This window comes from Rhinolophus sinicus, linkage group LG09 (genome assembly GCF_036562045.2).
Source record: "Rhinolophus sinicus isolate RSC01 linkage group LG09, ASM3656204v1, whole genome shotgun sequence".
NCBI lineage: Eukaryota > Metazoa > Chordata > Mammalia > Chiroptera > Rhinolophidae > Rhinolophus > Rhinolophus sinicus.
The window spans coordinates 115,903,734-115,920,516 of NC_133758.1; the positions used below are offsets into that span (position 1 = coordinate 115,903,734).

At 52.1% G+C, this 16,783-nt stretch overlaps 1 protein-coding gene across 3 annotated transcripts; it reads right to left on the reverse strand.

The window, feature by feature from the left end:
- Positions 1-1,489: 1,489 nt before the first annotated feature.
- On the reverse strand, positions 1,490-14,460 carry LG09H7orf57 (linkage group 09 C7orf57 homolog). Of its 3 annotated transcripts, XM_019731602.2 has the most exons (9): positions 14,278-14,460; positions 13,941-14,132; positions 11,730-11,915; positions 9,854-9,980; positions 8,493-8,649; positions 6,654-6,751; positions 5,089-5,291; positions 4,016-4,030; positions 1,490-2,573 (listed from the first exon to the last, which is right to left on the reverse strand). In XM_019731602.2, exons 2-9 carry the CDS (start codon positions 13,993-13,995, stop codon positions 2,527-2,529), a joined length of 888 nt encoding a protein of 295 aa, XP_019587161.2. In that variant the 5' UTR covers positions 13,996-14,132; positions 14,278-14,460; the 3' UTR covers positions 1,490-2,526. The 3 variants fall into 3 exon arrangements, with proteins under 3 accessions (XP_019587161.2, XP_074197172.1, XP_019587162.2); XM_074341071.1 differs by lacking the exon at positions 4,016-4,030; XM_019731603.2 differs by lacking the exon at positions 14,278-14,460 and having other exon boundaries at positions 13,941-14,271.
- Between the last annotated feature and the right edge of the window lie 2,323 nt (positions 14,461-16,783).

Here is a 16,783-nt window from a genome sequence, read left to right on the forward strand (position 1 = left end):
ACCAACCTTTTTACTGTCTCATAGTTTTGCCTTTTCTAGAATGTTACATAGTTGGACTCCTAGAGTATGCAGCCTTTTCAGACTGGCTGCATTCACTTAGTAACAGGCATTTAAGGTTCCTCCAGGTCTTCTCATGGTTTGTTGGTTCATCTCTCTTTAGTGTTGAGTAATGTTCCATCGTCGGGATGGATCATAGTTTATCCATCACCTGCTGAAGGACATCTTGGTGGCTTCCAAGTTTGGGGCAATTATGTCTTTGTCTGGTCTTGGTATCCAGATAATGTTGACTTCATGAGTGAGTTAGGAATTAGTCTCTTGGTCTCTATCTTCTGGAAGAGAGTGTTGAGAATTGGTATTATTTCTTCCTTAAATGTCTGGGAGAATTCACCAGTGGCCCGATCTGGATGTTCTGCTGTTTTTTCACGTACAATTTAGCCAGTTTTTGAAGATGCTTTGTGGGACCCCGGTGAGCCCACCCTTGGGGTGTGAAGTATCTTCTCCTCTTCCACCATCATAGCCGCTCTCATTTCCAACAGTTATTTCTACTTTCCCCTTTTGCTTTACACCTGTGGTTGGTACTGTTCTCCTCCTTGAAGCTATTCCCTCTTGTCTTTCCCCTGGTTCACTACCGCCTTCCGCTTTACCTTTCTCAGCTTGGCCTCCAGCCCATGTCACGCACATCACCGGGCTCAGTGCAAAAGAACATTACTGGTAACTGCGGTTCGAATCTCAGCTTTCTCCAGTGATGCTGGCTTTCCCACATGTGCCTGCGCCTTGCTTTATGGGCAAACCAACACCCCAGGGAGCCCCGGCTTCTGGAAGCTGAAGGGGAGGACAATTAGTCAGGCATCACGTTAGGAACTTTACTCTGATTAATGCCCTGCCTGGGAATTATCTCCATTTTCCATAGGAGGAAAATGGGCTCAGAGCCAAGCTCTGTGAGCTAAGGCTGTGGTGAGGTGAGGTGAGGTTGCCAGGTGCCTCCACAGAAATGTCAGAACCTGAGAGGATGTGTGTGTGCACGCAGGCACACACAATATAAAACTCGTATTGAACTAAACAGGGTTTTTGCGGGTTTTAACTGACAATTTATATTTAGCACAATCTTCAATATTTTTATCTTTTGGAAGCAAATCACTTACTTTGGAATAATTTCACGGAATTTGTAAGTTTTTGTTTTCATAATATGTTTGTTGTATTTTATGAGCAGAAATTTCACTGCAGGACTGGCTTTTTCAGTAATGGACCCTGGCTGCCCAAGATCTGATCACAGGAGCATACTCCCAATTTTGTCCTCTCCCTAAAGCTCGGGTGTCTCTTAGCCTAACAACCTAAAAAAGAATTAAAGAGTTGTAAGCTACTGATAAGGAGCTGTAAGCTACTGAGGAGTTTTTCTTAGGATGAGGACGTTGAGAATGAATTTAGAATTGAGGTAGAGGAAGAAAGAGGAGGGAAAGAAGAAAAGAGGAAAAAAATAAATGTCTTACAATAATGTTATATTCTTTTTATTCAATACTTATAGCCATTCACATCTTTTTCATATCGCATATATTCCCCACTCTACTCTCAGTTTGATCAAACAATGTAGAGACATGTGCTCAATTAAGTATCTCATTTAAAGAACTAACTTAAAACTTCTATATTTTAGGTGAGCAAAGGCATGATAAGTTTACTCTGGGAAAGATGCTAAAATATCTGTGATCTTATTTGGCTTCCTGAAAATATTCCAGCAGAAAATTATTACTTTACTATTGAATTAAGTGCACAAAATATAAAACCACATTTTAATGCTATTTACTTACATATAAACTAACAAAATTTATGAAACAAGAGAATTCAGTCTGATGATTAAACAATTTTGTGAAGACAATTTTGTGATGATTAAACAATTTTAATTTTGTGAAAATTAAAATTTGCATATTTTACTTAAAGGACGAAACATAAATCTTTAATATGGATTTCAGCCTATGCAAAAAAAAAGTTAGCAAAAATTTAAAACTAGCAAATGCGCCAATGTTTTTTATATTAAATGTTTAAAACTTCAAGGCATGATAAATTAATCTTTTTCTTAATATAAACTAGATCACAATATTCTAGAATTAAAGATTTTTCGTAACAGAAAATTTTTTTCTGCAGAGATTACAGGGGCAAATACAGAAAAGGCTGTGAGTTTCTTCTAGTTAAGCGTGTAATCAATGGGTTCCAATAGGAATGTCACCCACGGAGGTGCACACAGGAGGAGGTGATGCCAGCTGGTGACCGGGCGGAAGCGGCTGGTTCTGAGACCCGAGGCATCCCAGGCCAGCGAGGCACAGCGACGTAACATCCCGGACAAATGCAGGAAGCAAAACCCAGCACTTGTACCATCTAAGCCACGGCGACGACAGTCTGCTCTAAAACGAACTCTTTCGTAAGAATCTATGCTCACAAAGCACAACGGGAGCCTCGCAGACAGAGCTGTAACCCCGCCGGGCCACACTTAGCCGTCAGACAGCGACCCTGGTGCTCTCGGTGCAGGTGTCGGGGTTATTTGAGTCCCTGAGGCGTCGATGCGGATGGAGACGCTGCTGGGCCTGCAAAGCAAAGCAACGCAGTGAGTCGCCGGCTAAAGAGACAGGTAAGAGGGCATTTTATACATTAGAAACCGTAACCATTAATTTTCGATAAAAACCCCGCATATTTCTGCACGTATTTGTAAAGCTTTTGATGAAGTCTGCGTGACTTTAGCGCGCGGTTGTCCCCGCAGGCACCAGTCACACAGCTGGAACCCGGCTCCCCCTTGTGGCGGCGGCCAGGGGCCGAGCGCCCTCTCGCGGAAGGTCGTGTGGAAGGTCGTGGCCTGCATGTGTTGAAGTCTCCGCTGAGCTGAGCTAACAGGGTGAGCAGCTCCTGGGGAGGCCGGTGGCAGGACGGCGACCACGTAGTCGGAGGAGGCCGCCCGCTGCCCAGCCCCGGGACACTGGCTCTGGTCCCTGAACTCACGTCCTGCACCCGCATCAATGTCGGCTCTTTCAAAGTGCAGTCCTGTGCCAATCACCAAAAGGCCAGCTTTCTGGCAGAAACTTCTAGAAAGGCTGCAAAAAATTGCAATAAGGAAAAAAAAAATCCTGGGTCTTGTGGAGGGAAAGCAGCATTAATACGAAGGCTTGATGAGGTCCAGAAAGTTATGGCGACAGCGTCCCTCTAGCAGTCGGAAGGAACAGACATGCTCTGGGCCAGTTGTTGTTAGCAAGTTGAAAGCCAAAGGTGAAATAGGAAACAGGAGTGTGTGGCTGCCTAGACTAGAGGTCAGAAATTCTGGTGGGGGCAGGAGCCCAAGTTTCCGCATTGACCCCTTAGTGAACAGGGAACCAAGTTACCCCGACCAAGTGGTCATCTGCCCAGATCACAGGGCCTTTCCGCTTGCTTCCTCCTTCGTTAATTTTGAACCGTTGCGATGTTCCTCTCGGACTATGCAGGACTGCTGCTCATTTGCACACACGGATCACACAACACGCGCAGTGATTTATTTCCCCATAGAAAGGGCACAACCCTGTCCTCATGTAACACGATAGTTCCTGGCTAGGCCATACACTTTGCTGGTGGTGAGGTAAATTCCACCTGTGTAAGACCATGCAGAAAAACTGTGCTAAAAATCTTAACTACCCCGTGGGTGACCCCAGGCCCTCTGCGTCTGCCGTCTTCAGTCCGGGGCACCCCCGTGGCTTTTCACTTCTTTCTTCCATTATTTAAACCCAGCTCGCTCACGTGGTGTGTAATACAATGTACGTCTCTGAACTAAACCATGTTTTATTTTCTGGAATATGCATAAAAGGACAAAATAATCTTGGAATAAAGTGAGTGGTCCTTCTTTCGCTGCCCCCAATTCGTGTAGTCAGAACAGATGCAGTATGGAGACAGACGTCGCAGGGTGCCGAGAGACCTCCACGTCAGGTTCAAAAACTTTGCCAATCGCCTTTATTCAGTGTGAGATAGTTTTGTATTTTGGTGCAAGTTGGTCTCTATAAACACTCACTCGTTGGAGAAGACTCTGTAATAAAGAATAAGTACATAGTTGTTCAATTTAATGAAACAGACCAAGAATTAAAAGAATTAGTAGTTTTAATAATTACTTAAAGAATTAGTAAGAGGCTGTATTACTTAAAATGAGAAGCCCCAGAACACAACTGCCATTGTAAAGTTCCAAAGGGTACTTTGTACATTGAGTGTGAGCTAGTCACGATCCACCATGACAATGGAGACAGAGGGTGTGTTATCACCAGAGCTGGCCGGGCCAGCTGGGGCCAGGTCGGACCAGGGGCCAGGATGACGCCCCTCACTGGTGAAGGTGCTGCCGCCAGCGTGAGGAGCTGGATGCGGAAAGGCCAGCGAGGTCGCGCTGACAAAACATTACGTGAAGCACTTCGGATGCTTGAAGGGACAGAACACGCCGCCTTCCTCCTAATCCAAGAAATGAAGCCTCAAGAGTATAAATGACCAGCAGTCCTGGAGCTACGGGAACGGAACCTGCTGCCCGGACACTTTAAGGTGGACGTGGCGAAAGTAAGGAGAACTGTACCTGTGACTGGACTGTGAAACATGAAAGCTACTACAGTATCCTGAACATCGACAGGGAAACTTCTCAACTATCCCGTTTAACTACAAAGTTTAAGAAACACTGAGGAAGGAGCAATTTCAAGTTGGAACGTGCGTTCTTTTCAGAGACCCCGGGGCTTTCCATGAGGCTGCCTCAAAGGGACCAGCGGCTTCCACAGGTGCAAGCACCGCAGTCAGAATCTCTTGGATCCAGGAGAGTAAAACTGATATTATTTAGCACATTATTAGTTTGGTATTCCAAACGAAGGATCGACACTCTTGGCAATTCAAAGAAAACGTGAAGTGACAGCAATCATGACCTTCGCTATTCATCTGAATATAGGAAAAAGCAACACATACGTTACCCTCCTGTGTATGCACCTCAGTACTTCCCGAGGTTCTCGACATATTTTTTAGGTCACTCATTACAAGACACATAGTGAGACAAGAGAAAGTGGCTGCCACGTCAATGACCAAAACCTCGGGGCACATGGGTGGCTGGGTGCACGTCACCTGGGTCCTGTGCAGATTCCTGGGGGATCTTGGGGCCTGGGAGCTGCTCCGTATCCTGGCGCCCTTCGGGGTCTTGGGGGGACTGAGACGATGTGGATGCGGTTTTCCTGTCTGTGTCCTCTCGCTGCTGGAACCACTCATCCCTATACCCATTGCTGATGAGTTTGGAGAAGTTTGTGGGTGAGCTGGTTTTTTGACCAGGCCTCAAAAAGAGAAAAATTAACATCAAACTTAAGTATAAAGCTTAGTGAAAATCCAGAAGAGTTCTAGGCATACGGGTAATAAATTAGATGTTTATTGTGCCATAAAACATAACGGGGAGATCTCTCACTCTCTCTCTCGCCCCCTCTTTCCCTCCCTCCCCCCCCTCTCTCCACTTTTAAGCCCCAGTCAGCACACTTCCAAGCATTCCTTGTATGTGGTGAGAGCAGGCTTAGTTGTTTTCAAAGCTTTTCTTCGTGACAGCCAATCAGAAAAGAGTAATTCCAGCCCCTTTCTAAGAAAACACTGACCCTCTCCATGGTGACAGGCGCTCAGCCTCTGTCATTTTGTAACAACTGCTTTCGGAACCACTTCCTCCTCGTCTGCATTATGGACCATCTCTGCTTCTGTGCTCAGCTGTGCTTCTACCTGGCGTTCACCTGTCGCTGCATCTCTGCAGATCTTATCAGAACCTACACCTGTGCAGACCTTATCAGAACCTACACTGAAGACTGACAGAGAGGTGTGACCTGGTGGAAGCAGCTGGAGCTTGGAGGTCAGACAGGTCACACCTCAGCTGCTCCTGCGGCCTCAGGTCTCCTACTTGTAAATCCGTTGTTAAGGGTGTTCCCATTGGCCCCCTCTTTCCCTAAATATAATGTAGCTCCCTCCCTTCCTGTCTGAGCTCGGTGCTCGCATGGCGTGTGTCACATACTATGTAACTGACTGCTTGTTTTTCTCCCCACTGGATGAGAAGCTGAAGAATTAGACAACGGCTGACATTAACTGCAGCACCAGCTAGGATTCTGACACAGTAACGAGACAGATGAAAATGTCCCCGCGCCTCACAGATCTTCCTGCGCGATGCGTAGCCAGAGCCCCGGATGCGGACAGCAGCATCCAGACCTTGGTGACAGAAAACGGCAGCCCGAGCAACACCCATGTCAGGACAGGCGGCCCCACCGTCAAAGGCGAGGCTTTGTGAGGATGGGACAGGGAGGCAGGCGGGTCTCAGGAGGACCCAGGCCTGCGGCGCACAGGGCAGCTTGTTGGGGGAACTCAGCATCTAAACCAGAAGACCACCCGACAAAGATGAGGGCGAGGGACAGACAGGCCACGCAGGGCACAACCACCATCAAGGAGGGAGGGAAAGGGGCCAGGAGGCCAGCGGGCCAGGAGGGTCAGGCTCTGCAGGCCAGGCTGTGGGAACTGTGACATGGCGTCTCATTGCCACACCTGCTGGGGAGCCAACAGCATTAGGCCAACATGAGCAGAGCACGTTGTTCCCTCATTGTCACTGGGACCAGAGAGCACAGGCCGAACCCCAGGCGAATCCTGACTGTGTGGGCTGTGCGTGCACTTACATGGGGGGAAAGCAGACTCTACTTCCTGCAGGGTCTTTGGGGTTCAGCGGGCTCCCCGCTTTGCTGGGGCTCTTTGAGTTAATGGCTGGCAGCCTCTCCTGTGGGGAGAAACACACCAAGTCCCGATTTAGTGGAGCGCTCAGCAGCTCAGACGCCAGAGGGGAGGGCAGCCCACAGCTGGCTGCACAGCCGTGCAGTGCCAGGCATGGAGTGTGGCCACCTTCTCACGGGTGACCAGCCACAGGGAAGGCGACAACCCGCTCGACACACTGATTCGGAAACTCACAGCAGTGGTGGTTTTCCAGCAAAGATGCATCTACTCTGGAAGAAGAGCATGAGAAGCTCCCGGCTGAAATATTAGGGAGCCCCCTCAAGGGGCCCCAAGAGGACGGGGGTCCCTCAGCAGAGCGTGGGCAGGGCTTTTTCCCTGGATGCGTCTGCGAACAACCTCCCCTCCTTCACCCTGAACCGTCAAGTGGGAACCAGGCTGGACACGGGGCTTGGACACCTGCCCTGACCTCACCCTTGAAGATGGGCTCACACCGCCCAGCCACGGGGGGACAGTGCTGTGAACAGTGCCAGCCGCCTGGCCACCGCTGCTCTGGCATGACCCCACTGCAGACCCCTGAGTGTGTGCGTCCGAGGGACGGATGCAGACGGCCTGGCTGAGAAACCCAGGGGGGTACCGAGGAGGAGGCTGGGGCAGGCCGGTATGGGGGATGGGCTTGGGCACAGGGGACAGTGTGGCGGGAGGCAGAATGCGGAGAGCTGACTCAGAGGAGACAGACGAGTGGGCCAGAGGCCAGGAACGCCCCACCCGGATGGCGGCAAGGGGAGGAGGAGGGGGCTGACATTCAGAACAGAACCCGGGGCCTGGCAAACGGCAGGCACGAGGGGTGATGGACAAGGTGAGTCCTGAAATGGAGGCTGGGCACGTGCTGGAAAGTGCGCCCAGAGGGGCCCACTCCAGTGGGGTTAGAAGGGGGAGGGGCGGGCGGCTAAACCTGGGACGGGAGCCAGGACACTTAGACAAAGACACAGGAGGGAAGTTGTGACCTGGGACCAGGCAATGGTTTCGTGGACATAATGTCAAAAGCAAAGTCATACATGAAAAACTGATGAATCAGACTTTGTCCAAATTAAGAACTTCTGTTCTTCCAAAGATGCTGGTGAGAGAACAAGAAGACCAGGCACAGACTGGGGGAAAATAAGTGCCAGACTCATCTCTGGGAAAGGACTCATCCAGGATATGAAGACCTTTCATGTCTCAATAATAAGAAAACGAACCATTAAAAATGGGCAAAAGATGAGGACAGACGCTTCACTGACAAAGATACATGCGTGGCAATGGAGCATGTGAAAAGATGCACGATGTCACCAGGCATTGGGGCAATGCAAATTTAAACCCAGGTGGGGAGGCACCTGCTAGAATGGCTTCAACCAGGCAGGGCCACGTGCTCAGAGCGAGGGTGTGGGCTCCGGACCGCCCTGCAAGGTGGGGCCATCCCGGGCCTGAAAACAAGCCAAGGGTCTGTCAGCTGGTGACAGCCCGACTGGGATGGCTCTCGGTGGCCATGGCCGTGGGAGAGGCCAGGCACAGGACCACACATCGTGTGGTTCCCCTGAGTTGGCACCTGGCAGAGAAAAGGCTGGGAAGACTGAACCCGGACCGTGTGTGCCGGGGCTGCAGGCCTCGTCCCTGCAGTAGATGTAAGTGTAAAGGTCTGACCTGGTGCTGATACCATGGCAACAAGAGACACAGCACCGAGCAATAGCACCCCACTGACTCAGGCAGCCACCAGCAAAGGGGTGCCGTGCCATCCATTACGGCCCCGTCACCTGTTTGCTCTCCTTTTCAAGCTGCTCGGTCTCTCTCTGCCACACTGTCTTCACATCAAAGTCGAACGGGCCCCTTCTGGGCTCGTGGTTCCTGTCGGCCGGGTCTGGGGTGTACTCCTCGTGAACCATGTAGTCCGGCATGTAGGCAGCAGGCGCCCTGTGGAAACAGGGGTCACCTCCACCCTGCTGGGCGCTACCTGACCGCCCCCCTCCCCAGTCTCCCTCTCCGCCTTCAGGGAGCAAACGCCATCCTTTCTCCCCCTGCACACCCCACACGCCCGCAGCCCTCTCTCCCAGTTCTGTCCCCAGGGCCTTTTTTTTACGGGCAGAAAAAAAGCCCACAGGGACTGACAAGGGCTGAAAATAACAGGGCTGGATGGTTCGAGAAACAGGTGAGATAGTGTCAAGTTAGGCAGCTCATTGGCCCCAAAGTTTCAGGGAAGGAAAGCTCCCCCGACCTCCCTCCCCAAATGCCCCTGAGTGACCAGAAGATCACACAAACTAGATGCTATGGGACGCTTGGAAGATAAGGTCACTCAGGGACAGGAGGGGACAGCAGTCTCAGCCTTCCAATTTGGGGACAGAGCAGAAGCAGGAGGGACAGTCCAGTGGCTGGTGGGAGGGGAGAAGGGCTCCGCTGAGCACCCATGGGTCTCGTGTCCAGGACAAGAGGAACTAAGGTTCTAGGTTACTGGAAGCCCCTTCCTGGGAGCCCAGGCAGCGTCTGGCCCCTGCTTCCTTGTGTCACCTTCTCTCTGCTGTGCCCAGTCCCTCCCCTCCACAGGGGTGCACTGTGAGCCAGATGTTTCCAAGACGCCACAGGCACAGCCTCCTGGCCACACTGAGGATGCACAGCACGTCTGCCCGACCATTTTCTAAGCCAGACCAGGAAAGCCAGCTCAACAGCTTTTCACCGGATTTCCCAGCCCAAGAGGTGGCTGGGAAGCGACAGTTTGTGTACGAATTTCTTAGACGTTTCGAATCTTACAGGGACAATGGCTCCCCAGAACTCTGGTGGTCAGTGTTACGGTAATTTAGGATTGCCTGTGTTTCTGCCTTTCTCTAGCACCTCTCTCCTCCAACGAGAAGGCAGCTTTGGGACAAGCTGCTGTCATAGGAGGCAGGCCCCCTGGCACAGGCACGTGAAGCAATGCGCCCACAGCAGCCACTAGAGGTACAACTCGAGGGGGGCAGACACAGGAGATTTCCAGAACCCTGGTGCTGCAGCCACTTACCCTGCACCCCGCAGAGAGCTGGCCGCTGACAACACCGTCTGGACCCGGAGGTCACCCTGTACTGCGTATCAGTGTTTGTAAATATCAACAAGCTGTTTTTCCCGTATGAAGACAGACGATACTCACTGCTTCCCGTCGGCTGTGGGCGGCTTGCTGTGGTGGATGAACCAGTCGGGCAAGGAGTACGTGGCTGGGGTGCCTCTCCTGGTCCTCATTCCAGTCTCGGTTCCGGGGGCACAGTGCATCAGCAGGTCTCAAAACCAAAAAGCAGCCCTGTGAGTGGGGCCTGCCCACCAGGCACCAGGCGTGACGGGCAGGCGGCTCATCTTTACAAGGGCACTGTGACTTCTGGGGTTAGCTCTGGGCTCTGGGGCTCCAGGACTCGGGGCGACCAGGGCCCTCACCGCCTGTGCACATGTGCCTGGTACTCAGGAGGGACATCCGCATGCAGCCCCCATCCCGCCCCTGGTCCTGAGCTGTCATCTGAGCAGGCCAGCATCCACCTGTGACCGGGAGTGATGGTCATCCCTCCAGGCCGACATTGGGGGAGCAGAACTCAGGTCTCCAGGGGGCTGCTGGCTGGCTGGCCCTCTCAGCTGCCCACACCCATCCTTGCAGCCTGACAGTCCCACTGTTCTCTGCCATGGTGGGGCTGTCCCTGACCCCACAGCATTTTAGGGAGAAGCTGTCCCCTCCAGCCACTGACCCACCTGTCCCCTCTTGGGTTTCTCGAATTTCGCCTCCTGTCCTGCCTCCCACCACCCCCCAGGGGCTTTTTCATAGCTGGCGGCTGGGCGGGGCGCCAATCACTGGTTAAGCCCAGCAAAGTGGTGATAACAACAGAGTAACAACGGCAGCAGCCAACATTTATTGATTTCTTACTATAAGAAATTCTTAACCTATTTTAAACTTCTGATTTTTTAAATATTTCTGACTGAGAAAAAGGTGGCAAGAATAGTATAAGAATTCCCCCACACCTTTCAGGCAGACTCCCCCAATGCTAACATTTCATCACATTTGCGGTATCACGCCCTCACCTCTCTCTCTGTCTCTATCCCCTATTAGTACGGGGGTCACTGTCACTGCTGTTTGGGGACAATGGGAGTGAGCTGCAGACAGGATGCCCCTAACCCCTGTCTCCCCCAAAGACAATTACATAATCACAGCACAATGGTCAAAATCAGGAAAGCCCTGCTGCAGGCCTTCATCCCACTTGCAGACCTCAGCCCATTTGGACAGCTGTCCGCCAGGGTCCCTTTCCCCAGCGGCAAAGAGTGGGGCGGTCCTGTCCTATGGGTGACACGTGGGGGGAAGCCAAGGGCTTGTTCCGGGTTTTGTAACATTGTAGCCCAGATGTTGTCATTTTGTTTCCTTTGCCCTGTGACAATCTCCTTCGGGGTAATGGCAGCCAGAAAGAAAGGTTAGTATCTGCCTGCCACTTGTGCCACAGGCCAACTACAGGACATTTCAGTTGGGACTCCTTCCCCGGTCAGCGATTCCTCTTGGTACAAGTGGGCGGCACTGTCTCAGTGACATCATGGGTGAAGTTTGGTGTCCATGAGCGCAGCCGCTGAAACTCACCTAGGTCCCCATCATCCACACCGTTTTACTGCACAGGACGGGCAACAAGAGTCAGCCACAGGGAAGATGCTTCCCGAGCTGCTTAGGGAGGGGTTGGACACCCAGCCCATTGAAGCATAAAGACAGCCTATCATGCGGGCAATTTCCTGAGACTCTGCAGTTAGAAAATGAGCTGGGGCGGAATCACAGCCACCGTGTCCCTCGGAGGAGAAGTGCTCCGAAGCCACACCCAAGAATTCAGCCCACTGAGTCTAATTCGTCATACACGGTTAGCGGGTCCCTGAAGACCACACACATCGCCAACTGCACCAATGAACACAAGGCTCCAACGGCTGGGGCAAAACTCATGATGTTTCCAGGCACCGAAATGGTGACAAGCGGCCCTGTGGCTGCCCCACAGAACAGAGCCGGGTGTGCTTACCGGGCCGGCCGCCTTGCTTGGCCAGCTTCACGTACTCCGAGTCGGTCTCTTTGATCCAGTACCTCCGCATCCCCTGCATGTGCCCACTGGGTGAGTCCCCAAGCTCGCTGAGACCTGGGACCTGGGACGCTGGTGGCACATCCATGGCCTTCTCAGACTGCCTTGCGGGAAGGTCGTAGTACCAGTCTAGGGAGGAGGGTGGGTTGTTATGGTGAATTCAGGCTAGTTTAGTGCACTGCCTGGAAGATGGCTACGCACCCTCCCTGGGACCTCAGGGCGGGAGAGACTGACACAGGACGTCAGCCAGAGAAAGAAGCAGCACAGGACGTGCGCGCTCTGAAGGCAGCATCTAGGTGAGATGAACACACAAATCAAGGCTTCACAAAGCCCATCACCCTCCCTCATGGGAGTGGAGGCTCATCCAATCATTTCAAGGATGTAGAAGACTGCGTTCCCTAAGGGGAAGGAATCAGCCTCCAGACGCCTTCAGACCAAGCCCTGCAGTGTCAGCTCTGCCCTGCGTCTCCAGCTGCTGCCCACCTGGCAGACGGTGGACCTGCCGGCAGTAGGCACATAGGCAAATAGTGCTGGATGGGTCAATTTACGCAAGCAAACAAGGGTCCGTGAACAAGCAGGAATCGTCCTCTAAGCTAAAAGCTGACATCCCATTTCTACTTAGGACTGAAGCTGGGATCCCTGCATACAAGTAAATATTTAACAAGGCAAACCTTTTCAATATCCAAAGGACAGTAATTAGCTGGATCGACACTACAGTTTGGAAAAGGAAAAAAAAAAAAAATCCCTGGGGAAGATGTGAAGACTTGTGAGAAGCTCACAGAGAATCACTGTAAGAACTAAGAGTTTAGGAGCTTTGTACTCTCATCATATGCAGCTCAAACCATTTCCTTAGAGGGAAGGCACTTGATTCTTGCTTCGCTTTTCCTCTCTGTGTTTTGATTACTAATTAATCCACAGGGAACACCGTGCCTTCTTCCTTCTCGTTACTGGAAGCTTTGGGTCCACCATTTATAACCGTGTGCAAAGGAGCTCAGAGAGCCAGGGCCCAAGTCACTGAGAACCAGCTGTCACCAGCACACACTCGGCGTCCTGTAACCTCTGTCATTCACAGGTTATTAGGACTGTATGGCCCTGCATCACCGTGGTGTATATTTCTATGAGCACGCTTATTTTATCAGTAAGGGGACAGCTGAGAGGGACAAGATGACCCAGCACCCACAGCCCTCTGCTGTCAAGGCACCCGGCACTGTCACAGGGCCACAGACCACAGGAGATCCGGAAGCAGCCACTGCCCCTGCCTTTGGCTGCCAGAGTCTCGAGGGGTTAAAGCCTGAGTGGAGGAGCCATCTGTGAGGGGTGTGACTTCTGGCACCTTCTAAAACTGTGCCTCAGTTTCCTCTTCTGTAAACAGGAAGAGGATACCTCATGTTTTGAGGTTAAAGGTTGCTGTCTTAAAGGTACTTATGACAGTGCTTGTGCATCCAGGGGGGCCGCTCACTAAGGCATGGAAGGTCACACAGAGCCTAAGACCCCGTGGAGAAGGGGGGGCTGCCAGGCTCTCCACCCCCCAGTACCGCATGGGCCACGGTGTCACCAGCAGTGGTCACAGTCAGAGCTCTGGGCTGGCAGGCCAAGCTCTGTCTGCTTTTGGGCAGATACAGGGCTGCAGGGTGCCCGCCTGCCCCCACCCTGCCTCTCCCAGCAGATCCTCTCTCCAGCCCTCGCCCAGATGGGGAGCAGAGCAAACAACGGTGAAACCAGGCACAGCCTCGGGCCTTCCCCTCTGCCCAGCGTCAGCCCTGCTAAGTGAGAAGCCTGGAGGAGGCCACAAAGCCCTGGTGTCTGCGGCCAGGCACTGAAAGCCGGACACGCTTAACTCGGCTGGCAAGAGGCACCCAGCGGAGGCCCCGGAAGCGGCGGGAGGAGGAAGTGCCTGAGCGAGCGTTCGGGGAAGGAACTGCGCGAGTTCCGGGGTTGCGCGCAGAGAAAACGCAAGGAGACGCTATGGCGGCAGCCGCGTTGAAAACAGAGAAGAAGCCCACCCCCCGTTCCCTGTCAGTGGGGCTCGGGCTGCGGCGCGCGTGCAGCGTACCCTCTCCGGGGTGCCCGGTGCTGGTGCGGCCACACGCGCGCACGCCGGCTGCGGAGCTGTCCAGCAGCCCAGGGCTGGCCCTCCTCCCGCCGGTCACTCACCGCACGGGGCGTGGCGGCCCGCGGCGCCTTGCAGGTCCTTGCTGGAGTTCCGCATGCCGGAGACGAGTCACTGCTCCTGGGGCGCCGGAACGGCCGCCTCCACGCACACGGAGGCCGGCGTCTCCCACTCCGCAAGGGCGCGCAGCTCCACGCGGTGTACGGCAGCGGCACACGCACCAGCAGGGCCACGTCCTTGCCGGGTGGGTGCAGGGGGACAAGTCCACTCAGTGTGCAGCAGAGAACCTGTTAGTGAGAAGCCTCCCGGGACTGACCCTCCCGCCCCAGTGCCAGGTGGCACGCTCCCCTCCCCGACGCCGAGGCGCCCGCTCCCGCTCACCGGCTCCTGAGGGTCTCTGCGGGTGCTGCTTGCCGCCCAGAGGCCAAAGCCTACGCCCTGCGGGAGGCGGAGGACAGCCCCAAACTCCCAGCGTGGCGCCGACCCACAACTCCCGGGACCGCAACTCGCGTCGCCCGGGCAACGGCCCCGGTGGCCAATCGGCGGGCGCGGCTGGGGCTCCCGCTGCCGACCCAGGAGGGCCAGGGGCGGAGCTCGGGATCCGCCAGTCAACCGCCCGGGACGCTGGAGGGGGCGTGGCGGGGCGTGGCCGGCGTCCAGGCCTCAGCCCCGCCCCGTTCCCCCCACCCCCGAGTTTCCACAGAGCGAGCCAGAAAAACGAGTCAGATTTGCGCGTCGGCCTCCCGTTTATGTAATGCATTTTAAAAAGAGGACGAATATAATAAGTACCTGGGAACACTCAGCAGACAGTCTGCCAACTGCATCAGCAGTAAAACGGTCCTGCAAACATCCTTCCTCAAACCTCGCCTCTTCAGGAGCATTTGTGCTGTGTGAGCTGAGAGGCGCTTTCAAAAGCCTTTGGCCCTGTTTCTACGAAACTGTCCAGCGTCCCAGCCCTGGACTTCTTAGTAAGAGCTTTTGGCCTGGCTAGATTAGGGTTCCACACAAGTAGGGTGCTCCGTGCTCCCCAGAATGGACAGCACCTCTCAGCCCCACTGCTCAGTGAAGCCACCGGCCACAACAGCCATGGCCGTTTTGTCGGGAGACAAGAAGACAACTTGTGAGAAGAATTAACCCTAACTCTGGGGTCGAGCCAGCGCTCATGTAACATTGCGATGAATTCTCAGGGTTTTCAGCTGGCCCAGTCACACAGGCATCGGGACTTCACATTGCAACATCAAATGTTTGTTCCACTGTGTGCAGGGCCACTTCCAAGAATAAGGGGCTTTCTCTTACCTAATTCACAGCACCCTCTGCCTAGGGGGTTACAGTCAACATTGAAGGTTGTTTTTAAAAATAGTTGATCATAGTAACTGGAGCCGTTGCGACTAAAGAATATCTTTTTCTAGTTCTGAACTGGTTTAATAGAAGAGTTAAGAACTCACCCAAGTTGACAACTTTCCTTACTGACTGAAATCATAATTTGAGTTATAATGAAGACTGACCATTCCTTAGAAGAAAGTTTTGATTTTCGGAATGTGACTGAAATTACAAGTGTCTGCAGACGCCAACTCAAATAAGCTCTAGGTAAGGTGCAGTACGAATGAAAACATGACAGGAAAAGAATCTATTTGGAATGAGAATAGCTCACAGTCTGCATTTCCTACACGCTATCACACCTGGTCCTTCTGTCACATAACGGCTCTCGGTGCTTAGAAGGATCCAACATTTCCTCACAGACAACCTCAGTTTGTGCACAATTTTATTCAGTTTTATTTGTAGATGTTTAGATAAGATATGTATCTTATTAATAGAGATCTTATATACCTATTTCTATATAGATATCTCTATATGTCATCTTATATATACCTGTAAGATATAGATATATATTATACATAGACATAACAAGTATCTTACATTTTATAGAGAGAGCTCCTGCTCATGAGTATTTTGAGACGAGGATAAAAATGTATTTGAGTGAAATTCCCATTATTCAAAGCCCTCGACCCTTTGCTGCCTGCTGCTCTCTCCTGGTTCACACTGTGGTTGACCGAAGCGGCTTTACGTAAACTCCCAGGACACATCTTCACTTTCCGCTTTGTCCATTCTGTTCAGTATTCCAACCCCAAGCAGCTAAGGTGCCTGTACAATCCCGTTCCCGAGCCGTCATCACAGGGACCCAGGACCCGGGACCCAGTCTTTCCCCCTGTCAATTATGCACCATACTCTTTAGACCAGAGTTTCATGAACCCGAGGGGTTTCTAAATTTTGTTTTCTTTTTGATGGTAATCTAAAATAATTTAAAGACAAATACTTCCTTTTTGACAAATATTTATGTGTTTCAATATTATGTTGCAGTTCAGGTTTTCAGCCTAGTTGGGAAAACAAGACCATCATCTCAGTAAGCACAGAGGGAGATGGGGGTTCTTTATGTCCCTATCGGCATGTAAGAAGCCTGGGAGCCATGGGGAGCCATGACACGTGGAGCAGGGATGGCAGTGAAAGTAGGAAAGCCCACTCTGAGTCAGCCTGCCATCCAGAAACACTGGGGCACCGAGGAACCGGGCCACACAAGATGGATTTTGTTTTTCATCCAGTAGTTTGAAAGGGTTTTTAAATTAGTACACAAGACATAAAGCAATACATTGAAAATTATACTAATTTTAGAAAAAAAATTTTCAAGCAAAAGGAGGAAGACATGAAATAGAAATGGGTAGACAAAAATGCAGAACCTAGCAGAACATGGGTTCAGCCAGGTGAAAGAAAAAGCTGACTCGTTCATCAGAATGCATAAGGAAACTACTCTGAGGTACCATTTACAGATCTATTGGATTGGCGGAGAGAAGCCGTTTGATAAGACATCGTGTCAGTGAATGGAAGCGCAATC